This window comes from Lissotriton vulgaris, chromosome 3_1 (genome assembly GCF_964263255.1).
Source record: "Lissotriton vulgaris chromosome 3_1, aLisVul1.2, whole genome shotgun sequence".
Taxonomy (NCBI): Eukaryota; Metazoa; Chordata; class Amphibia; order Caudata; family Salamandridae; genus Lissotriton; species Lissotriton vulgaris.
Window position 1 is genome coordinate 887,740,443 of NC_141689.1, and position 24,704 is coordinate 887,765,146.

The window sequence follows — 24,704 nt, forward strand, 5'->3', positions numbered from 1 at the left end:
ACTCGCCTGTTCAAGTAATAAAAAAGACACTTTATATAGCATGACTCGCTGAATAAATAGCAGAAATCTTATTAGAGTGGAATGTAATTAAAAGAGCTCCAGCCTGCGTAGTGGCTCCTACGCCTGTCATGCCATGAGATGAAGGTGCAATCATTGGCTCCACACTTCTGTGCATTATATCATTTCAAATGCTGCTCCTTCAGCAATCAGTCTTTTTTTCAGACTTGTCTCAAATACTCACTTCTTGGCTTTGAAATGGTATTTGGTGTGAACTCCAATTTCATAATCATTTGCATCTCTTGCAAAATAAATAAAATGCGACTGGATTTGCGTTATTTTATGTAGAAAATACTGTTAAAAATTACTTGTCCTGAAACTAAAATCCTTTGACTTTTTAGTGTTGTGATGAATTGCTCAAGATTATACAAAACGCGCAGAATATTATTATAAGGTTTTCCCTGAATCCTTGAATTACTTTTTAACTCGTGTACACAATTCTCAGTGGACTGATTTTTTTGAAAATGTTTTTTATGATTTATTTTCGTTTTATGTTAATACCACTAATTGTTGCTATTTTCAGTGGAAATATAAACATATGCCATTTTGTGTGTGAAGAAACTGCATTTCACAACTCCAGGACAGCATAGTTATGCTTCCTGGAATGGGTCTGCAAGTCTCTCTATTTTGATATTTTCCTGAAATAGTGAATGGGTGAAAACAAGACAGCATATTCTCCTCCACATCCATGGATGTCTATTTCGATGACGGTTGCAATCCTGTTCTTAATATAACTGGATTGGCCCCAGGGTTTGGTGACTGCTTCGTGTTGTCCAGTTAGGCTGATGGATATGTGCTTCCAGTGTTGTTAAGTTGAAAAAAGTAGTGTAGTATTGACCACAGCTTTGTATGTCAACCGCTTCATGACCTGTGCACGCTGATGCATATTTGCTTCATCCTGGGCTTTTCTTTCTTTTTGAAATTCTTTTCATCAGCAAAAAGCAGGGATTGGCAAGTAGCTCAAAATAAGTCAAAGAGGTGAGACCTATTGGCTTTGCTAGTGGATGTTTACCTAGCGAGGGCTAACATTAGTTAGTTGAAATTCCTGTCTATAATAAAGTATGGTAGCTCACTTCTATGTTGATGCATCATCATGGCATTTCTGATCACTTGTATTAATTCATTTATCAGTTATTTTTGTACTTGTATAAGCCTGGTACAGAGCTAAATGTGATTTGGTTCATTATGTAGTGAGCACATCTGGAGCGCGTGTTTACCATAGGTTTCTTGGTCCTAGAACATATTGAAATAGGGGCTAGTTTGAAGTGTGGCCTCAGTGTTCATGACTTTTTCAATTGCTGATGTTTTTGCAGCAAGATTGTGACAATATTTTAGAGCTGCATCCTTTGTAGCGGGTTCTTTTTGTTTTAGTGGCTTGAAATGGCATTGAAACATACCTTCTGTATGCATGTTTCAATGCAATAATAGCCATCAGACAACATACACAAAAATATATACTTGCCCCACACAGATTATGCCTATACGCTTATAATAATTATAAATCTGCCAGTTGTTTCTTTGCGTGTGTAAGAAAAACCTGGCTCCTCCTTGGAATAAAGCTATTATTTTCTATACCCTTTACAGTGCTGTCTAATTTTACTTTTGCAGTTAGCATTGCTTTGGAACTACTTTGGTTGTTCTAGATTTTCATTGAGCTCTAAGAGAAGGCGGATGTGTAACGTGTGTGACCCTTTTCTCCCCATCACATCATCTCATTGTCTCTTTCATTAATGTCTCCTCGCCGTTTCGAGATCTAGATAAGAACTTATTGCTTTTCATGCCAGTAAGTGTCAACGCAGCAGGAGCTGAACACAAGCCTATGACGCCTGATATAATGATGGGGTGCGAGAGGGATAGGAGAGTGTTTTGTGGTTGTACAGTGGTGGTTTTAATGCTGCTTCTCATCTAATGTGCAACAGAAGCAAATAGATCAAAGGATGGACGGAATACTGAACAAATCAAACATTCACGCCCAGTCACAGATCTGGGTTCAATCTTTCTTTTTTTTTGCTCACCATGCCACTCCAGTTTGGACCCAGCCATATGCAAATCAGACTTTACCCTACTCCCCATGGTAACAAAGCAGCCCAAACTGCTAAGCCAGGTCCCTCTGCACTGGAAACAAGCATCCTGGGACCGGTTTCATGTATCACCCCTCTCCAGCCTGGCTAGCTTGAATCAAAAGGCATAGTGAGCATGGGACCCACGTCTGGCAATACCATGCCCACTTAGGGCGAACAGTATTAGCTCGCGTAGTTGGCTTCCCTTAACCCTGAATGTAACCTTGAAACCAGGTGAGGACACGGGATTAGTCCTATGATGAGTGTGTGACTATAAGAACGGTCCCACCCATTCACCTAATGAAGCCTAACTGAACTGTAGGCTATTTCAGACCATAACAAGGAAAAGAGTCTGAACAATTGGTCTGTATAAGTTGTGTGCATGTTTTCTACCACAATAATTTTCGAATGCTTGTAATAACAGCTGCAAATATAAACCATAATATATAGGGATTATTACATGCATTGGTCCTGAGGAAAGCCGACTGACCCATGGGGCAATTAAACAGCTGAAACGTGTGGACCCCAGATGAATGGGACCACAACACCCCCATATCATCGAGGATCCAGCAGGTAATTTTAACATATTAAATCACTAAATAATAGATTAAGCGCTCCGCTTACAAATGCATCGACCACGCCCACCAACACTAGATGGGTTGGGCATGGGTCCGATGATGAAGCATGCCCCAGGTGGTACCTGTGGGTGACGACCCAACTAAATATTCTATAAGATGTATTGATCACACCGATCTACCTGGGTGAAGATCTTACACTTTGATGTGATGTACGTTGGACACGCAACAATCTTTAGGCATAAATTAGGATTTAGAAAGCAAGGGTAAACCTCTCTAGTGATATTATTAATACAGCTTTGGGAGGCAGAAGGTTCTAACCTAATCAAATGCTTCTCACTCTTTCAAGTGTTCACCTGTGGGGACGCCCTCCTTTGCCTCTGGTGCCATTTACGATGCTCTAGGTCCCAGTAGCACGTATGGCCACGGGCCAGTTTGTGAGCCATTCCCGGCGCCCTAAGTCATCAGATAAGTCCCACAAAAAGTCAAGAAAATCAAAGCGCCCTTAGACATTACTGTGCCATTCCAAGACATCATACAAGGTGCAGGAATGACACCATGAATCTAGGACATGCTGTCATGCATCAGCCATGGAGTGTGGGTCTGTCCCACATCTCCCGGAGTTTCCTGGTTTCGGGGTGACCCCCACCAAACTAAAGGAGTTATATGAGTCACCAGCCCTCTGGACTACGGCAACTCCCTCTATGCCGGAACCACCGCCAAAATCCAGAAGAGACTCCAGCGGATCCAGAACGCCTCAGCACGACTTATCCTGGACATCCCTCGTCGCAACCACATCTCCGGACACCTGAGAGACCTACACTGGCTCCCGGTCAACAAGAGAATCACCTTCCGTCTCCTCACCCACGCACACAAATCCCTACACAACCAAGGCCCAGGATACCTCAACAGCCGCCTCAACTTCTACGCTCCCAAACGCCAGCTTCGATCGACCGGCCTCGCCCTTGCCGCCGTCCCCCGCATCCGAAGAGCCACCACAGGGGGAAGGTCCTTCTCCTACCTCGCCGCCAAGACTTGGAACTCCCTCTCCTCCGCCTGACCCAGGACCACCTCGCCTTCAGGAAGCAGCTCAAGACCTGGCTGTTCGAGCAGTAGCGGACCCCCCCTCCCCTAGCGCCTTGAGACCCTCCGGGTGAGTAGTGCGCTTTACAAATGCATTGATTGATTGATTGATTGATGAGGTCATGCACTACATATTTTGGCTGGTTGACCCCCTCTGGAGTGCCTTCAGCTACACAGTGCCCCCACTGGATTCCAGCCAGCAAGTCTGCCCTCATCACTAATTGGGCCCCTTGGATCCGGTTCTGGATCTGGATTAGCTCAGTTCACAAGACCGCAATCTTCTTTGGAGCCCGTTCCAGTGAAATCGTTCCCGGCACCACTGATGCCCTGTGCGCCAACCACATTGTAATACCCGACTTTTAGACCTGGCACCTTGGCATGGGTCTCCCTTCCATTTTTTGCTGTTGCCTCGTGTTTTTGCTGGTGTTAGATGCTTTGGGCACTGTGCCACTGCTGCCCAGTGCCACTGTGCAAGTGCTCCCTATTGTAAATTAATGTATGAATTAGTGATTCCATGATTGGCTGGTTTGGTTTGCCTGTCATACCCTAGTACAGTGCAACAGGAGTGCCCACGGCTTGTAAACCAAATGCTGCTGGTGGGCTTGCAGCACTGGTTGGGACACCCACAGAAGCAGCCTGTAAAAGTGTGTCAAAGGTCTGCCATTGCAGAGCCTTTGTGCAGTCTGGTACCGCCATGCTGACTGGGCAAGTTCACCCACTTGCCAGTACCTAAACCTTCCCTTTTCTTCATATCAGAAATGCCTATGTTAGGCCCAAGGGCAGGGTGCATTGTAAGTATAAGGTAGGAGAAGCCCTGGTGTGTGTGGCATGTCTTAATAGTAAATTACAGCCATTTTCGTTTTTCACTATTGCAAGGCTACCAGCTCTCCATAGGACAGAATGGGCAGTTAGATTGTTACATTTTATAATTCTAACTGATTCAGGGAACATGGTAGAAATTCGAGATTAGTATGCCTGAACTCAGAATGATAACATACATCTTTTAATGAAGTTGATTTTAACATTCTGTGTTTGAAAATGCCACTTTTAGAAAGTAGGTATTTTCTTGTCTAACTATCCAAGCCTGCCTCTGCTAGGTTGTGTATTCCTTTTCTGGAGTTTGAGTGACGTGGCTAGGGATTCCAGGGGACAGGGTTAGTCAGCCCAGTGGTGAATAAAAAGATCTGCATCTAGATGGGAGGGAGGAGTTGCACCTGGGACCTGAATAGGACTGTGCCTTCCCTCCACAATGCTGGCTCCACCTCATGTGATGTCTCTGCCCTGCACTGTGAAAAGAAAGAAGGAGTCATGTAAACAGAGTGCTCCAGGACTGACCAGAACTGGTTTGACCTAGGCAAAGGCCCCTATAAGTATTGGGACCCTGATCCCAAGAATTTAGATCACTTTTGGACGACAAGAAGAAACCTCTGCTGAGGAGTGGAACCATAAGAAACTGAGGAGAGACTATCCCTAAGCTGAAGTGCTGCTTGGGGCATTGGCCTGCAGTGGTTGCCTGACTGCCAAAGAAAGGAGAAAGGACTTTGTGTGCACTTTATTCAACTTGTAAAGGATCTCCAAGGGCTTGATAGAAGAGCTTGCCTCCTGCTGAAGTCTCAGGGACAACAGACTTCAACCCCCAGCTCCCCAAGAGTTCTCTGGAAGTGCCTGCTGCTGTTTTGGGCCTTCTGAGGGACTGCATGTCGCAAGGAGCTGGAAGCATCTCGCAATGAAGAAGAAACGTGTCGCTGCTGCTGCTGGCGCATCATGGATGTCGCCGCTGTAGCTGTCGCATTGCACTGCATCAAGAGAAGCATCTCGCAACGAAGAAGAAGCGCGTCGCCGTTGCTGCTGCTGCCGTCGCATCGTGGATGTCGCTGTTGTAGCTGTCGCATTGCACCGCATCAAGAGAAGCGTCTCGCCACGAAGAAGAAGCATGTCGCCGTCGCTGCTGTTGCTGTTGCATCATGGATGTCGCTGTCGGAGCTGCTGTCATCGCATCACGGAACAAGGTTGTCGCCGCTGCAGCTGACGCATTGAGTCGAGACTTCTCGCATCATCAGAGAAGCGTGCTGCAACAACAAGAAAACAACGTCTTTATTTCTTTCCACCAAAATTTCAACGCATCACTATCTTTGCAACACTTTTCGTTGTTGCCCAGCGTGTCGCATCCTAAGTTGTATTGACTCAAAGTGTCGCATTTTAAAATCTAAAGAGATCTAAGCTAATTCTACAAAAATTGTGGATTTTTGTTGTTTGTCGTCTTGTGTTAAATCTATACAAATAATACTTATTTTTAATATACAACTGTGTGGTGTCCATCTGTAGTGTTATCACTGGATTACTGTTTGTGTTCACAAATGCTTTACACACTGCCTCTGAGATAAGCCTGTTTGCTCATGCCAAGCTACCAAGCGGGTGAGCAGGGGTTATTTAAGAGTGTACCCCCTTACCCTGACTAGAGGCAAGGGTCCCTATTTGTCACAAGTACCTACCTGTGCCAACTAGAGACCCTCAAATTTAACATCAACTCTGATATAGAGCTGGTGTGGTGTCACCCAACATTGACTACGGCCGGAACGCGACCTTCTGAGTCATAGCCAGACCCACTTTTTTGATAGGCCTTGTGGGGAGTGCAATTCTGGAGGATCTGAAGTTCCTCTTGACTACCATAACCCCTTAAAAGCACCCAAAGTAATCCAGCAGATGTCAGGGGTTTGGATACCTCCCCAGGCATTGACTTGGTCTCTCCTCCTAGTGTGGCTACGGAGGAAAAGGCTTCCTTTGCCATGGTGGTGAGCGGGGCTGCTGAGGTCCCGAACCTTATGCTTCCCTTTGTGGCAGTCAAAACAAATGTCTTGACAGAAGTGCTTCCGCCAAGAGTCGCCCTCACACAGCGTTGTCTCACTTTTAATGAAGCCCTCACAATGTCCTATACGGGGCATGGGCCAGGCCCTGCTCAGGAGCTCCTGTGAACAGGACAATTGCCCGCTGCCACAACTCCCTCCTTGGGACCCAGCTTTCCTCACCCAACACCTCAGGCCTCCACCTCTTGGGTCAACTCTGGAGTGCTTCCTACCACACAACCGAATAAGGAATCCAAGAGGCTGAAATACCTTTGGCAGTGGGATGCTCTCTTCCACCATCCTTGTTCTGCGGTTGGGATTCGGTTGTGCTAGTGCTTCCCATGGTCTCAGAGGAGGCCCGAGCCATGCTGACCCAAGCTATTGCTGATGGCAGGGATGCAACTAAGTTCACCATACGATGGGGATTGAATACGACTAACTCATCAGAGGCACTCTGACAGCATGTCAGACTGAGATCTGCTATTTTTGGGGGGGGGATATCCTGTCATCCCTTATGGACATGCCCTTTGATGACACCCGCCTCTTCAGCGATAATGCTGACTTGGCACTTGAGTGCTTTAAGGGCAGCAGGGTCATGGCCTGGTCATTGGGTCTCCTTCCACAGCTATGAAAGGGGTCACCAGCCATATTCATTTCCGCTCAGCCACCAATGCCAAAAGGCTTCCCAGTCCTTTAGTGGCTGTTGACTCAGCTGCCACAAGCCTAGAGGAACCCCAAGGGCAAAGGTCTACCCAGTCTACCATCAGCTCCTCCCCCGGGCAGCCGCAGTCTCCAAACCGCTTTGGTGTGCCCTTGAACCACCACCGTAAATCGGATGATGACAGGATCCAGCACCATCAGCCCTGCTGACGGGCCATAACATCAGATAAATGGTGCTCCAAATTGTTCAACAGGGTTACACCTTTCCATTTGCAGAAACCCCACTACCCATACAACCATCCTAAGAATGTCTGACAGAGGGCCCACCTCTTCCTGCTCCTTCAGGAAGTACAAGCTCTTTTGGTCAAAGGGGCCATTGAGAGGGTGCTGTCATCAGAAGTAAGTCATGGTTGCTATTTCTGCTACTTTCTGGTGCCCAAGAAAGGCAGAGGCCTCTGCCCTATTTTAAACCTCTCAACGTCTTCCTGAAGAAGAAGAAATTCAAGATGCTCATTTTGGCTCTGGTCCTGTCTCCCATGGACCCTGGAGGGTAGAGTTTAGCTTGCAGGATGTCTCATCCTGCCTGCCCATACGCATTACCTGCAATTCACGGTGGGCCATAAGCACTTTCAGTTCACTGTACTCCCCTTTAGCCTTACCCTCACCCCTTGTGTGTTCACCAAGGTGATGGCGGTGGTTGTAGGTCTCTGCAGAGCTTGGCATTCCAGTCTTCCCCTACCTCAATGACTGGCTATTGACGGTGGGCTCACCCCAGGCAGTTTATTCCCACCTCCAGACTATGGCAGATCTCGTGTATTCGTTGGAGTTCTCTATCAACTTCCCGAAGCCACACCTGACTCCTTCTCAGTTGCTCCTTTTCACAGGAGCCTTTCTGGATGTAGTGCAGTTTTGGGCCAATCCTCTATAACAGAGAGTCCAGGATATTCAGACTATGATTCAGATGTTTCAGCCTTTATTGTGGCTTTCGGTCACACTGGCTCGGAGGCTGCTGGGCTTCATTACCTCCTGCATCCTGCTGGTGTCACATGCGCGTTGGCATATGCTGACTTTGCAGTGGGACCTGAAGTCCTAGTGGACGCAGCATCAGGGGAGTCTCTCCAACCTGGTCCAGATTCAGAGGCAAGTGCAAAAACCTGCAGTGGGGGCTGATGAACTGCAATTGGATCAGTGGCTGACCTCTCTCCCTTTCCCTCCCAGAGCTCATAGTGGTGACAGATGCATCACTTCTGGGTTGGGAGGTGAAGGAGCAATCTGGGAGAAGTGAAGATCAGAAGACTCTGGTCTCCGGCAGAGTCTCAGATCGACATAAACATATTGAAGTTGAGAGCCATTCTTCTGGCATTAAAAGCCTTTCTTCTTTCCTTCCATTAAGAGAATGCTGGTTCAGGTGTTCGCTGATAATTCACTGGCCAACTTACAGCCGAGGTGGTTTCAGCCCATTTGGGGCAGGGGTAGAGGCCAATATCTCCCGAGCGCAATTCCAGGAGAGGTTTCAGCCCTACTCCCAACAGGGCCTTTGCTCACAATATTCAGGCCAGTCCAACAGGCCAACCACAACATCTACATAGTTTAGATAGCCAAGGTGTTTACATCCATCAGCAGGAGTTAGGTCTGAGGATGCCAACATGAGACAATGAGGTAACGCAGTTCCCTGTCACCGCAGTCCCACTTCAATTCGCTTACACATTTTCCAAATTCTTCAATCAATAGAGGCTCATCTCTTCCGACAAATGGGTGTAATACATATGCCAGTAGTGTCACACCCTGGAATTTGTTCAAAAGCCTCCAAATTGTCCTCCATAGGAGACATCACATCTGCATTGTTCAGGTCTCAAAAAAGAAATCTGATTGCTTCTCTCCAAAAAGCAATAGAGGAGATGCTTCTCTCCAAAAAGCAATAGAGGAGGTGCTGCACGATCAGCGCAACCTAAATTTATATTTTCACTTCTTTCTGATCAACAAGAAATCATGAAAATGGGAGGCTAGTAATGGATCTCAGACTATTGAACACGTTCCTTAAAAAACAACCTGTCAGGATGCTATCTCTTCAGGTGATTTTTCAGCTGATGGACACAGGAGACTGACTACCTCTCCTCCCTGGATCTACTGGACGCATATTTTCACGTTCCAATATATCTGAAAAACTGAAGGTTTCTTAGGTTCGAGATGCAAGGTGCCATTGTCAATTCAAAGTGCTTAAAATCAGTCCCCAGTGTATTTACCAAGTGTATGGCACCACTATCAGCTTTTCTCAGACGTTCCAGTCACTAGGTATTCCTCTACTTGAATGCTTGGTTAATCAAAGGATCCTCCCGATCCATAGGCCTCAAGCTCAACAGGGAAAAATCATCTCTTGTTCCCTTTAGGTCGCTAGTATTTCTAGGAGCAATCCTGGATATGAAGATGTCAAGGCATTTTTCCACAGAAGAAAGGATCTCCTGTCTGCAGGCAATCACAATATCCCTATCTTCAAAAAAGTAATACAAAGCCATGCTAGGGATGATGTCATCCTGCATCCTGTTCATTCTCAATTGCTGCCAGCTAGATGAGCATTGTTGGGTTCTTTTGAGGACACGATTTCGATGATATCGTGGATGAAGAAAGCAATGTCCTGGTGGATGGCCAAAACAAATATCTCACAGTGTCTCTCTTTCCTGCCTGCGGTGTCCCAGGTGGTGAGGACAAAGGATGCCTGCATGGAAGGATGGGGAGCCCACCTGCAGGATTTAGAGGTCTACTTGAAGTGGTCCAGTAAGGAGACATTATGTTACTTGAATCTCCTAGAATTGAAAGCAACCTTTCTAGGCCGTCAATCCTTTCTTCCAAGGTTACGAGGCTCGTCATTCTCGTCAGGACAGACAACACCACACCACCACTATGTTCTAACTGCTCAAACTGGGAGGGAATGGCTGATAGTCAACAACATCTCATTGAATGTGGAGCATGTCCCAGGAGTACAAAACGAGTGCCCCGATTCCCTCGAGAGAACAAACAAGCATGTCACTAGTGGGAACTCGGCCAGAAACAATTAAGGAAGGTTTTTCAGTCTTGGGGGGTATCCTACCCTAGATCTCTACTCTACATACCTCAACAAAAAAATGCAAATTCTATGCAAGTTGAGTTCCTCAGCCATGTTCTTGGGGGAACGCCTTCTATTTCTCTTGGGCGGAAATGTTCACTTACGGGGTGTCCCTGTTTCCACTTATTCCAAAGATCCTACAGAAAATGAAAAGAGAACAGTGCCAGCTCATTCTAATGTCCCCCTGTGGGCGAGGCAATACTGGTACCGTGAGCTTCTTCGCCTATCGGAGTGCTCACACATTCAGTTCCAGCCGACACAGGATCTCCTCTCAATGAACCAGGTTTAAGTGGTTCACCCACAAATTTACACTCTCAATTTGTTGACCAGGCTCCTCACCACTCTGAATTCGGAGCTCTAACAATTTCTGACAATGCAATTCAATCCTTCACAAAGCTTGAGCTCAATCTACACTCAAATACTGCTCAGCAATCTGGAAAAGATTCTGCTCATGCTGTGCTTCTCAGTCTTGCCATCCTTTCTCGTCGACACCTCAACAGATTCTACCTTACCTATTACATCTTGCCAAATCCATCCCTATGCATGCATTCATTAAGGTGCACCTAGCGGCAATCTCTCGATACAGACGATGTTCTGGGCAATTGCGTTTCTGGTCCAACAGGCTCATGAAAGAGCTTATGAAGGGTTTATTCAAAGCTTGCCCTCCTATCAAGCCTCCTCCAGTGCCCTAACAACTGAACACTGTCTTATCACAATTCACGAGATCCCTATTCACAAGTGCGATTTGAAATTCCTTTCCTAGAAGGTGGCATTTCTCTTGGCCATCACATCTGCCAGACGTATTATTGAGTTTCAGGATTTCACAATAAAAGAACCCTACATACAGTTAGTAGAAGGCAGAGTAGTTCTGCACACTAATCCGTCATTCATTCCCAAGGTAGATTCAACATTTCACCTTGATGAACCAGTCATTCCGCCTTCTTTTTTCACTAATCCATCTTCGTCTGCAGAGAGAGCTTTATATTTGTATATTTGCTGGACATTAAGTGCTGTTTGAAAGACAAAAACTGTCCGAAAATCCAGTCAATTAGTCCTTTCTTTCTCCGCTCCGAGAAAGGGTCAAGCCTTATCGTGGGCTAGTATTGCTCGCTGTCTCTCCTCGACTGTAGTCTTCTGTCATCAGAAGGCCGGATATCCGCTGGCTGAAAAGGTAAACACTCACTTACTCAGAAGATCACAGCGTCTTTAGACCTGTTTGCAGGAGTATCTCTACCTCACGTTTGCAGAGTGGTGACATGGACGAACGCCCATACCTTCACAAAGCATTACTGCCTGGATTCCTGGAGTAAGACAGATGTAGCAGTGGTTTAGGCTGCCCGGCGAATGCTGTTCTCATAAGGTATGCTGCTATAAAGCTGAAATCTCCTTTGTTATTCTGTTTCACCCCTTCTGTACGTCGGACGCCCAGGCCGCCTGATGTACCAGTACTCATATGCGTCGGACGGCCCCGGGCCGTCCGATCACATGGCACAGGGAGTCTGTCTTGTGCGGGCACCAGATGGATTACCTCCCCCCAACAGCCTTGTGAGCTGGGGAAGGGCTTCCCCAGCTCCCCAGGCTGTCACTCGTTTCTGTGCAATGACGATCAGCACGCATGTCGCGCTGACATCATTGCACAGAAACCGAAACTGAAATGAGCCGATAGGCTCATTTCAGTTTCACTTTCTACGTGCTCGGGGGGGCTATCCCAGCCCCACGAGCATGTAGAAAGTCAGGAGAGGTATCATTGGAAAGGGGACAATCTCTTTAGTGGACCCCTTCTTGGGGATCGCCCCAGGAGGGTGATCCCCAAGCAGGGATCCACCTACTAGGCACCAGGTAGGGGGGAGTGGCCCCTTGGGCAAGGGCCTTTGCTCCCCCTTGGGGGGGCAGAAAACCTACTAAAAGCCAGGGATCTTTTTAATAGGATGTAGGGGTGGGGGCTGCCCAAGATGGGCATGCCAAAACACCCAACAAAATGCCAGTTTTCTACCCTCGCTGGGGGGCAGATTGGGGCAGTAGCCCACTAGAAGCCAGATTTTTAAAAAAAATGTGATTTAGGGGTGGGGCCTGCCTGAGATGTGCATGCCAATGCCCCCGCCAAAATTCCAGTCTTTCTGTCCCCCCGGGTGGCAGATGTGGGTAATTGCCCCCAATCTGCCCCCCGGAGGGCAGAAAGTCCACTAGGCACCAGGGATTTTCTTTTTATACATAGGGGTGGGCGTTGCCCAAAAAGGGCATGCCAATGCCCCCAAACCCCCCCCCCCCCAAAAAAAATAATTGCCACAGCCTCTCTGCCTCCCCTGGGACGCAGATGGGTGGAATAGTCGATAATCTGCCCCCCTGGGGGCAGAAAGCCCAATAGGCTCCATGGGTTTTGTTTTGATTTTTATACGTAGGTGTGGGGGCTGCCGACAATGGGCATGCTAATGCTCCACCCCCAAAAAAGTCTTCCTGTCCCCCCCCCCCGCGGGGTGAGAGATAGCCCACTAGACACCAGGGATATGTTTATGGGCATGCCAGTGAAAAGCCCCATAGGTAAGGGTCGCTCCCTTTTTCAGGCACACATTTCGGCAGTTTCGGTGATATTTTTATTCTCATCTTCACCCAGGGCAGCAATCCACTAGAAACCAGGGAGAGTTTGTATGTTTGTAAACTGGAGTTTGGCTGACATTCTCCGTGTACTGACCTTTGGCTGGCATTTTACTGGTGGTGTGTATGGACCTGCACTTGTCTAATGGTGTGGGTGGACTCACGCCTGATGATGGTGTGTGTAGATTGGCGCTTGCCTGGTGGTGTGCGTGGAATGGCATTTGGCTGGCGGTGTACGTGGAATGGCACTTGGTTGGCGGTGTACGTGGACTGGTGCTTGGCCAGCTGTGGTCATGGATGGTGCTTGGCTGCAGGTCCGGAATGGCTGTAGCGGGCACACAATGTTTCCCCGGGGCGCCAGAGGGGTAGGAGCCTGTTTTCTGGCCGTGGGGGGGCAGTTTTGTCACTGAGACCGATTCTGCAGCAATGCTGCAATATCGGGCCCCTGTAACAAAAGTGAGAGGGATGCTTTTTACTAGCACACCCCCTACCTCCCAGGGCCAGCCGTGCAGCAATCTGCCAGGGCTTGTTGCTGTTCCCAGTCCGGTCCTGTTTGGCTGGCAGTGTGCGGGGATGACGCTTGGCTGACTGTGCATTGATAGCATTTGGCAGGCGGTGTACATGGATGGCGCCTGGCTGGCGGTGTGCATGAATGGCGCTTGGCTGGCGGTGTGTGTGGATGGCTCTTGGCTGGCGGTGTGTGTGGATGGCACTTGGCTGGTGGTGTGTGTGGATGGTGATGTGCATGTACTGACTCTTGGCTGGCAGTGTGGCTTGCATGGATCCCCCAGCATTTTCTTACCCAGAATCCCCCGCAAACCTCAAATTTACTTACAAATTCATATTTTCCTGACATTTCTGTGTGAATAAGTTGTAGGACCCCCGCTTGCAAAACCAGGTGGTTTTGTGATATGTAATTTGGATGTCTCCTCAATACGTTTTGGGCCCTTGCGTGTCGCTGGTATTTGGCCCACGCATGCAAGCGAGGTCCCATTCTTATTGGAAGACTTTGGAGAATGTGGGGTGGGGTGGGTGGAATTTTGTGGATCCACGCAGATTCCAATACTTTCCATCACAGAAATATGAGGAAAATGTGTTTTATTAAATAAATAAATAAAGGTTTACAGTGAATTCAGGGTAACAGAACCTTATGAGAGCCTCACAAGTCACCCCCTCCTGGATTCCCCTGGGTGTCTAGTTTTCAAAAATATATAGGTCTGCTAGGTTTCTCTAGGTGCCGGCAGAGATACAATTCAAAATCCACAGCTAGGTACTTTGCGAAAAAGAAGGGTCAGTTTTCACTGTAAAAATGTGGTGTGGCTACGTTGCGTTTTGGGCTGTTTCCTGTCGCAGGCACTAGGCCTACCCATACAAGTGAGGCACCATATTTAGGTCTCGGCCTGGCGAGAGCAGCGCATGCGCTGCTCTGCCATAAGAGGCCTCTTGGAATCGATACGATTCCAGCGTGCACGCGGAGAGACAAACCAGACGGAAGATGTGCACGCGAGTATTGTCCCTTTTACTGGTGGAGTGATACTCTGTGGACTTTTTTCTCGCAGCCAGTAAAGCCAGTTCTCGCGTGCACATCTTCTGTTCATCCCATGACGGGCCGCTCTTGTTTTTATTTGATCTGCGATCTCTATTTCATGTGCTGGGTTTTTAGTTCTGTTTCGGTTTTATGTAAAGTAAGTGTTTGGGCAGATGATTTGTCACCATTTAACTTAATGTGTATGTTTGGTTGTGTCTTTGGCAATATTGTCTAGTCCATTAACCCATTAGGCGTGGCCGCGATTCTGCGCCTGTGCGTCACATTCCGATCACGGGTGCAGTCATGACGGCCGGGAGCCGTCATCAGCACACGAGCACTGTGTGCCATGACGTCTCCCAGCCGTCATCAGCATGGTAGGGGTTAAGAACATTAACATGTCGTTCTTTAAGTCTCGCATTGGAGTTTTAGAGCTATGACATCTTAACTTATTGGTGCCATAAAAGCTTTTGTAGTCGGTCTTTTAGCATATGGTAACATAGCCTACTTGTATTCTTTTCCTTGCTATTACGCCAGGTTTAAGAAAGTACTTCGCAACATTAAGGAAAAAAAAATGAATATTCTCAGTTCCACTCTGTACTAATTTTCTGCATACACGTTTTGTCCCCTAATCTTTTTTTTTTTAACCCCCTCTCCCGAATATTAACTCTTTAGTTCAGGTAAATTGGTGTTGATTAGTGAATGGAAAACTTGGAGCAAGAAATCGTAAAAGCGTAGCAGGTCTCAGCACCATCATTCTCTGAGTCGGACACTGTGTTGTTAGGTAAAAACTGACATGAATTTGTAGTTTTAGCACCCCCTCCCTTTCATTGTTAAGTTGACTCATTTGTTCCCAAAGTCGAAGTCTGGCGATCGCCAGTAAGGGCGAGAACTGTAATCTGCGAGACAAATTCCGACTTGGCGCAATATGAATGAGGAAGCGATTCACAGATATATGCTTTCCTATCAAAAACAAAACAAAAACAGCGACACCGAATGCGACCATTCATAATTATTTGACAAGTACACACAATCCATGCATTCCAGGGATTACATCCGAAATCCGTACAATTTTCGACGGGATGGTGATATGCATGGAATACCTCAGCAGAGATGTTATGAAGCTACAAAGTACAGTATTGCATGCAAAGTTTGGACAGTTTTGTGCCTGGTTTAATGTCCCTAGAGATATGGGGTGCGCTGTGAGTTTACATTGCTAAATGCGCCTACATTTGAACTATGCAGTAGTAGACGTTGTACTTTTGCTTGTTTTAAAACAGGAAGTGAGGTGGTGTGTTTTTTGACAAGTAGCCCTGTTTGGTATCAGGCAATTTAAGATTAATTTCCTGGTCACTCCAGTCTTAGCTGCCTTCAGCCTTTCCATATGATTGGGTGTTGCTGCTATCTACTCTCTACTACTCTCTCTATACTACTCACTCTCTACTACTCTCTCTCCTACTCTACTACTCACTCTCTACTACTACTCTACTACTCACTCTGTACTACTCTCTACTACTCACTCTCTACTACTCACTCTCTACTACTCTCTACTACTCACTCTACTACTCACTCTCTACTACTCTCTCTCCTACTCTACTACTCACTCTCTACTACTACTCTACTACTCACTCTACTACTCTCTACTACTCTCTACTACTCACTCTCTACTCACTCTCGACTCACTCTCTGCTACTCACTCTCTGCTACTCACTCTCTACTACTCACTCTCCACTACTCACTCTCCACTATATATGCATGTGCATTTATATATATATATGTGTATATATATGTGTACATACATATATAAACATATTTATACATCTGCATATCTATATAAATGCATGCATACATATACATATGCATACATTTGCATGTTATGTACATGAAAGTTTGAAAAACACTAATAAAAGCAAAGCTACGAATCTACCTAATTACAAACAGAATTACTTTACCTTAAACGAGGGCGAGACCTATTGCATTTTCAATTTTTGTTATCAGAAGACTTTGGGGAATGTGGGATGGGTGGAATTGTGTGGACCTACACAGATTCCAGAACTTTCCATCCCAGAAATGTGAGGAAAATGTGTTTTTCTTTTTACAACATTTGAGGTTTGTAAGGGATTCTGGGTAACGGAACTTGGTGAGAGCCACACAAATCACCCCCTCCTAGATTCTTCTGGTTGTCTAGTTGTCAAAAATGTGTAGGTTTCCCTATGTGCCAGCAGAGCTAGGGTTCGAAATCCACAGCTATGCACTTTGCGAAAAAAGGGCCTGTTTTCACTCTAAAAATGTGGTGTGTCTATGTTGCGTTTTGGGCCGTTTCCTGTTGCGGGCACTAGGCCTACCCATACAAGTGAGGTACCATTTTCATCAGAAGACTTTGGGGGATGTGGGGTGGGTGGACTTTTGTGGATCCACGCAGATTCTAGAACTTTCCATCACAGGAATGTGAGCAAAATGTGTTGTTGTTTTTTTTTACAAAGTTTGAGGTTTGCAAAGGATTCTAGGTAACAGAACCTGGTGAGAGCAACACAAGTCATCCCATCCTGGATTCCCCTGGGTGTCTAGTTTTCTAAAAATGTATAGGTTTTGTAGGTTTCCCTAGGTGCCGGACGAGCTAGCGTTCAAAATCTACAGCTAGGCACTTTGCAATAAAAGGATCAGTTTTTACTGTAAAAATGTGCTGTTAACTTGTTTTGGGCCGTTTCCTTAACGGGCACTAGGCTTACCCACACAAGTGAAATCCCATTTTTACTGGAAGTGCGGGTGGGTGGAATTTTGTGGACCCGGCACATTCCAGAACTTTCCATCACAGGAATGTGAGGAAGATGTGTGTTTTTGTTTTACAAAGGTCGAGGTTTGTAAAGGATTCTGGGTAACAGAGCCTGGTGAGAGCAACACAAGTCACCCCATCCTGGATTCCTCTGGGTGTTTAGTTTAAAAAAAATGTATAGGTTTTCTAGGTGTACCTAGGTGCCGGCTGAGCTTGGGGTCAAAATCCAAAGCTAGGCAGAAAAAGGGTCTGTTTACACTGTAAAAATGTGGTGTGTCCACGTTGCGTTTTGGGCGATTTACTGTCGCAGGCACTGGGCCTACCCACACAAGTGAGGTACCATTTTTATCGGGAGACATAGGGACACTTCGAACTGTAGAGCAACTGTTATTGCCTATTGACTTTCTACGCTTTTCTGCCTTCCTAATGTAAGACAATGTGTTAAAATAAAGTCACTTTGAAAAATGTCCTACAATTCATAGGCTAGTATGAGTACCCACAATTTCGGAGATTTGCAAAGAGCTACTGTTTCTAAACTCTATATTTTGTTCCCATTTCAGAAGTACATAGGTGTCTTTGATATCTATTTTTCACTCTTTATATTTTACCAAAGTAATTGCTATATACCTGATAAACAATGAAAACCCCTGCGACACACTGCTCAGTTATTGGCTCTGGGTTCCTCAGGTTCTTGGTGAACTTACAAGTCCTATATATACCCACAACTAGAACGGTCCAGCAGATGTAACAGTATATTGCTTTCTAACATCTGTGATACGTAGAAGAAGTTACAAGTGAAAACGTTGGCACAAATGTTTTTTTTTCCAACTCCGGATCTACACAAATGACCCCTTGCTGAATTCAGAATTGTGTCTACTTTTCAGAAATGTATAGCTTCCCGGGATTCATTATTGCTTTCACACCCATTTCTAGGAGGTTGAAAGCACAAAAAGTAGCCAGTAAAATGCCAAAACTGTTTAAAATTTTTTGATTTTCGACAAAAGTCTGCGTGTCTCTAAAAGCTGGAACGATGATGATTTCAGCACCACAAGCCCTTTGTTGACACCATTCGTAGGTAAAAAAACAGACTCTCTTCTGCAGTAATTTGTCCTAATTTTTCCCAAAAAAACAACAAAGTTTATCTGTATTTTGGCTAATTTCTGGGTGCCCTCAAGGGCAATCCACAAACCATGGCTAACTTTAAAATCCCCATGATGTTGAAAGAAAAGGGCGCAAATTTGGCTTGGATACCTTATATGGACAAAAAGTTACAGGGGCTAAGCGCAAACTACCCCAAAAAGCCAAAAAAGGCTTAGCACGGGGGGGGGGAAGGGCCTAACAGCGAAAGAGTAAATAGTTGATTACCAGAATAAGTATTTTTCTTATGGTTGCCTAATGCTATGCTGTATCTCTCCTGGTTTTGTACAATATTTTGTACAAATCTTTGGTTTGACTAATCGTATTTTTGATTTGTTTTCATTGTGTGATGGCTCGCCTTACCCACTGCCATTATTCATTGGATACTGTTAGCTAGTTTGATTGAAGCATGTGAATCGATAAAAGATACAGTAAAGAGAAGAAATAAGTTACTTACCTATACAATGTGGTTCTCCAGTATTGATATATTTTATAGATCCATATGTGATCCTCGTTAAGGCTCACCAATTGTATACCTCTATTACTTTATTTACACTCATGCTCGCAATCTAAGGTATGGTGGCTCTGCAGGGGATAAGCACTTCAGGGTCTGTGCTCTGATGGCTGAAGTTTGGGTGTATTAAATCAATTTAATTGCCAACTAAATGTTATTGTTTTTTTAATGAAGTTTGATGCTAATGCTTTAGCACTGCTTTTATTACTGTTACCATGGGACTCCCACCATGGCGACGGGCAGATTCAAGCAAGCACATTTCTAAAAGATATTATTGGTTGACACTTGTCCACATTTTCTTTGAAAGCTTTTCTGTGTCAAATTTGTTGAATTTGCCATGACTTGTTCGCGTTTGAGTGAAATTGCTTTGATTTATTAATTCCTGTAAAATCTTGATCTTCGGAACGCTCTGGTGGATCTTTGTTGTTCTAGTTTCTAGATTCTTTAAAAATAGGTCTATTTTTATAAATTGCCGTTGGATTTCTTGAGTATTGTGTTGATTTCTTCTTCAATTGTTTTGTTGCTGTTTAAATAGTTTACACTAGGTCCTCTGTGTAAACCTTGCTGCTCAGTGCCACAGTAACCCTGGATTGAGCTGAGGGTAGACAGACAAAACCTACTGGTACTCACCAATAAGTGTATTATTACACAGTGAGGTTGAACAACCACACCGTGTAATACTCTGCATTTCCTCACACCAACTAAAAATTCCTTATTCAAATGGCATATTAAGAAGTTGTTTCTGCTTGGGTGGGAATAATATTTCCTTGTGGAGTGAAAAATAAGTTTACATGGGGCTAAAAAAAAAGGTTCACTTAGCGTAGGTTCCTTGTGTACCAAGGGAAATCCACAGAAGTTGTAGATTTTCAGGGCTTACGTCTCAGCTCTTTGTTAAAATGCATTCGGAAATTACAGCAGTGCTACTCAGAAGCATTCTCTAGCTTCAGGGATTATTATCGCTTCAGCAAAAAGAATATAATACTATCAAAAAAATTGGTAATAATATTAATAAAAACGGGTCTCCAGCAAGTCATTCTGTAGTGTACTGTGCTAAGCATAGCATGTACTACACCACTTAAAATAGACCAACATATATCCCACTTACAAATCAAGTGCACGTAGTTTAGATCGGTGATTTGTTGAGAGAACAACTCATCGGCACTAATAGAATAGAAGAAAATACACGAATTTTAGCAACGAAATTGGTCTAAAACTTTTTTAGTACCCACATTTGTTTAGTTTTACAAGTTTACTTTGGATTTGTTGCCATGCTCGATTTGTGCTTTATTTAACAGAAGACAATGACATTTGTATTTATAATATATTTTTATCAATATATGTCCTATCATAAATCCCTCTCCAGAATCCCAGCTGATTGTTTGAAAGGTTAATGTGTATGTTGTAACTCTCACCAATGTTAAATCATTTTCTTAATTTAGCTATGCAAGAGCATGTCGGCCTTTCTCTGGTTAGCTGTGCATTACTATCTTATCTTGAGATTTATTAATCATAATATCTATTGTCAGATTGAAATGGCGATTGAGACCCTGCAGAAGTCCGATGGTCTATCCACTCACAGAAGCTCTCTTCTCAACAGCCACGTAAGTTGTCTCTTCTTGTGCATTTTAAGCTCTCATTTGTTTTGCTTGTTAGTTTGTCTGTGAAGGAGTAAGTTTTGCTTGCTTTAGAATATACCTTACTTGACATTTTTCCACACTCCACATTATGTTATATTCTCAGAAATGTATTCGGCTGAAATGACCACTCCTTCCTTGCATGCAGGGTCACTAGGTTCTACAGAGTTTGTTTTGATTTTAGCAGTTTCAAGAATAAATCCAGCCAATCATACTTGCAACCATTTTAGCATTTGCAGCATAGTATGTTCGGCACCATAGGCCACTCGAGCCATTACTTTACTGCATTCAAAATGTTGATGCTCTAGGTCACGAGACACGTCAATACTGTAAAATGTTTCTGATGATCACAGATCTTCTGAAAGCCTTTGGTCGCTCTCCTGATTGTGAATTCTTGACATTTCGTTTGTACATTTATTAATTTCTAATTGGCTGTATATACATTTTAGGATCATTACTATAGAAAAGTCTGAAATGTTGACTGAACACAGCCTATTTCCCGCTCTGAATACAGTCATTTTTTTCTCTTTTGCCATTGTGTTCATTTTTGTGTTTCCAGCGCTGTTAGCAGTATATCATTGTACCACTTAGAATCGATTCAAATGTTTTCTTACTTCTAATATAATACTAGCACTAGTTAGAGAGGGAGTTTAAGAGGAGAGGGAGTTTAAGAGTTCTGCTTCTGGTTCTGGATAGAAAGTGAAAGTTTACTCTAATTTCCTGATCCTCAGTGCTGTCGCAGTTTAACAATGCAAACTTTTAGTCTATAGCTTTTCAACACATCAAAGTGATGTCTATGAACACCTTTGTGTATCTACGAGTAAAATTTGAATTCATATCTGTGCGTATCAGTGTATGGAAGCCAAAACACCTACATATGTTCCATTCTGATTACACGTAAAGACATGTGGGTAACAGTGTTATGGACATGCAAAAAATGTGTTCTTGGTTCAAAAGGACTCGCAAATAGAGAATGTTTCATTGTTTGACAGTGATGATGTAACTGTATTGTCTAGGGGAATATTGTTAGAAAATACAAGAGAAAGCAGTATGTGGTGTAGCAAACTAGGATAAACACATCGTTTACTCAGTAAATCACAGAGATTATTCATAACAAGATCAGTGCACTGAACAAGGACAATATACCTTCCCGTCAGAAATGTATCCTACAACCAGATATGATATTCTCAGTCTTTGTGATATTATATAGGCCCAGAGGAAATTTAAATTATGCAGCCGAAATTTATGCAATTTCGGGATTTATGTGTTACGTTAGTAGTTACATGAAATTACACCATTACTCCATATCACATAACTGCTCTGTTATTCGTTGCAAAATTATAGCACGGGGAACATTAAGAACACAAGCTATTTTCTGTAGAAACAACGGTGTCTCATATCAAAAATTGCTGCAATGACTCGTTTTGCACTACAATAGCTTGAAACAGTATTGACCTTTCAGGACCTTGAAAGAAAGTGAGAACTTTAAGCCCTCCTATGCAGTAATCTCTGGAATCAACCGACTCATGGAAATTTAAGGGTTATTGTGAGGGATGCTTTACTGTTGTACACTTGCGATGGGAGAGTTAGGAGTAAGGAAGATATAACTGAGAAAGAAGGGTTAAAGAGACCTGAACAAAGTGTGCTGTCTTTGTGGCTAGTAGGGCTCCTATAAATGTGTCTAATAGTGGGGCCACCATGAAGATGTGCTGAACTTTCTTTGGAGTAGGCATGAATGTGCTCAGTGATAGTTAAGTTTGTATGAGTTACCACAGCCATTGTTTTATCAGCATTGCTGGACCATTATGTTCCACAGACATTTAGTGTTGGCCCTGAGCAATCCACACAAGCCTGCTTATATGTGCTCAGCAGTTTCATATGTAAAGGATTGGCACATGATTTTGCTTGGGTTCTCACCCAAATGGCGTAATCCTAAGTGTACAAGTGTGCGGTTGGTGACAATGTTGTTATGTTGTTCCTTGTTCTGATAGTGACACTGTGAAGTGAGAGGTACTCATATGGTTAGCCTTCCCAGATTCAGATAGATTCTGTCATGTGTGATCCACTATAGCTAAACTGGTGACGAGAAAGTGTATTTTTCTAGGCTGTTTGGAAGTTTGAGATTAATAGTGTAATGTGTAATCAATTTTACCTGGTGAAGCTTGATATTGACGGATATGTAATCCTCTATGAACTGCCTGGAAGAGTGTAGGGTTTTCTGGATTGGTAAGAAAAGAGGAGATTGGCAGTGTCTTGTGTGCTGTATTGTACCCGAGCTGGATGTAATTATGCTTGGTTTTGTGAAGGTTTAGAGTGAGAGATTGACCTTGCATGCACAATGTAAGTGATGTCTTCCTGTGCTGCTTGTGGAGTAATGATGGGTGTTGGTCAGCATGGTTGTGCTGGTTTCAAGTGTTAATATTTCTGTATTGGAGGTAAATGTGTTCTGTCTTTTCTACTAGTATGGTTTTTTACACTCTGCAGAGCCTTGAATGTTTAAGCAGTGTGACATTTTCTACATATCATTGAGGAGCTGGAAATTAGAAGCTGGAAGTAGGGTGAGGAGAAAGGTTTACTGCTACTGGTGTGGTGTTGTTCCTTTTTTGGTCAAAGCCTACTAGACAGCACAGCTGTTTGGTTTGCTGAAGACATATTGGAGACATTCAGAAAGCTTCCCTGGCAATGCATTCTGCCCGTTGCTTACCACTGGCTTTGTGGCTTGTTACTCACATTTTCTGGCTTTCTATTTGCTGGCTTTATTTGTTTTAGGTTTTCCAGTGTGAGTTTATGTCTTCCAGGGAGTAAAGCCTTTTCACACTGGCTCTCCTTGTATTCTTCTTTTGGGAATCAGGCTTGTAAGTCTTGTTCTTATCATGTAATTTTAGTGTGCATTCAAAGACAAAGGTCAAGTATCAGGCTCTGTCTTCCAAGGGAGCTTTGGGTTTACTATTCTTTCTCTGATTTCAAAGTGAGAGGATTTATGTGACAATCGTGTGGGATACTGGTGGTAGGAAAGGTTTTATTTCTAGCACACATCAGCATTTAAATGAACTATAAGTATTTCAGATTTAGGAAAGCACAAGTGAAGCCCATTTTGTGTTAATTCTGAAGTGTTGTTGGAAACAAATATTTAAAAATGATCAAAACAAACAATACACTGTGATGCCATTTCCACACAGTTTAGTTTGTGTGCTGTATAGTTTTATTAGTAAACCTGAATGTCTGTGCAAATGTAATAGTCATTTCAATTGAAAATTTGTTATCTGTAATGACAATGTGCTACCAATCCATGCTACCCCACGCCACTCCGCTCTACTCTGTACCACTCCACACTACTGGACTCTACTCCACTCCACTTTACACCATGCCACTGCACTCTGCCATTCTGCACTCTACGCCTCTCAGCTCTACACCACTGCACTCATTGCCACTGCACTCTACACCACTCAGCTCTGTGCCACTCTACTCTGCACATCTCCACTCTACACTTTGCAACTCTCCAACACTGCACTCTGTGCCACTGCACTCTACTCCAGTCCACTGTATGCCACTCTAAGCTACTCTACACCACTGCACTCTATGCCACTGAAATCTACACCACTTTAATCCAAGCCATTACACTCGTCTCCACTGCACACTACCCTGCACCAAGCCACCCTATGCCACTTTACTCTACTCTTAAACAATCTACTCTACGCCACTGCACTCTATGCTACTCCTCTACGCCGCTCTACCGTGTCAGTCCTCTATGCAGCTGCATTCTAGTCTGCACCACTGTACTCTATGCCACTCTATTCCACTGCATTTTACGACACTCTACTCTGCAACACTGCACTCTCTACCACTGAGCTATACGCCACTCTACTCTGCACTACTGCACTCTATGCCAATACTCTCCATGCCCCTGCACTCTACACCACTCTATACCATTCTACGCCACTGCACTCTATGCCACTCTACTGTGCAACGCTGCTCTCTACGCCACTGCACTCTGTCACTCCACTCTATGCCACTACCCTCTACGTCACTGCACTCTACTCTACACCACTCTATTCTATGATGCTGCGTTGTACGTCGCTGAATTCTATGTTGCTACACTCTACCCAACTGCACTCTGCAACACTCTATGCCAATGCACTCTACACCATTAC

At 44.5% G+C, this 24,704-nt stretch overlaps 1 protein-coding gene across 1 annotated transcript in view; it reads left to right on the top strand.

Moving 5' to 3' along the window:
• The window catches only part of RFX3 (regulatory factor X3), a 688,772-nt gene that overhangs the window by 397,806 nt on the left and 266,262 nt on the right, over positions 1-24,704 (top strand). The window contains exon 6 of the mRNA XM_086961210.1: positions 20,446-20,520. Within this exon, the coding sequence (XP_086817336.1) occupies positions 20,446-20,520 (75 nt within the window). The remainder of the gene's footprint in view (positions 1-20,445; positions 20,521-24,704) is intronic.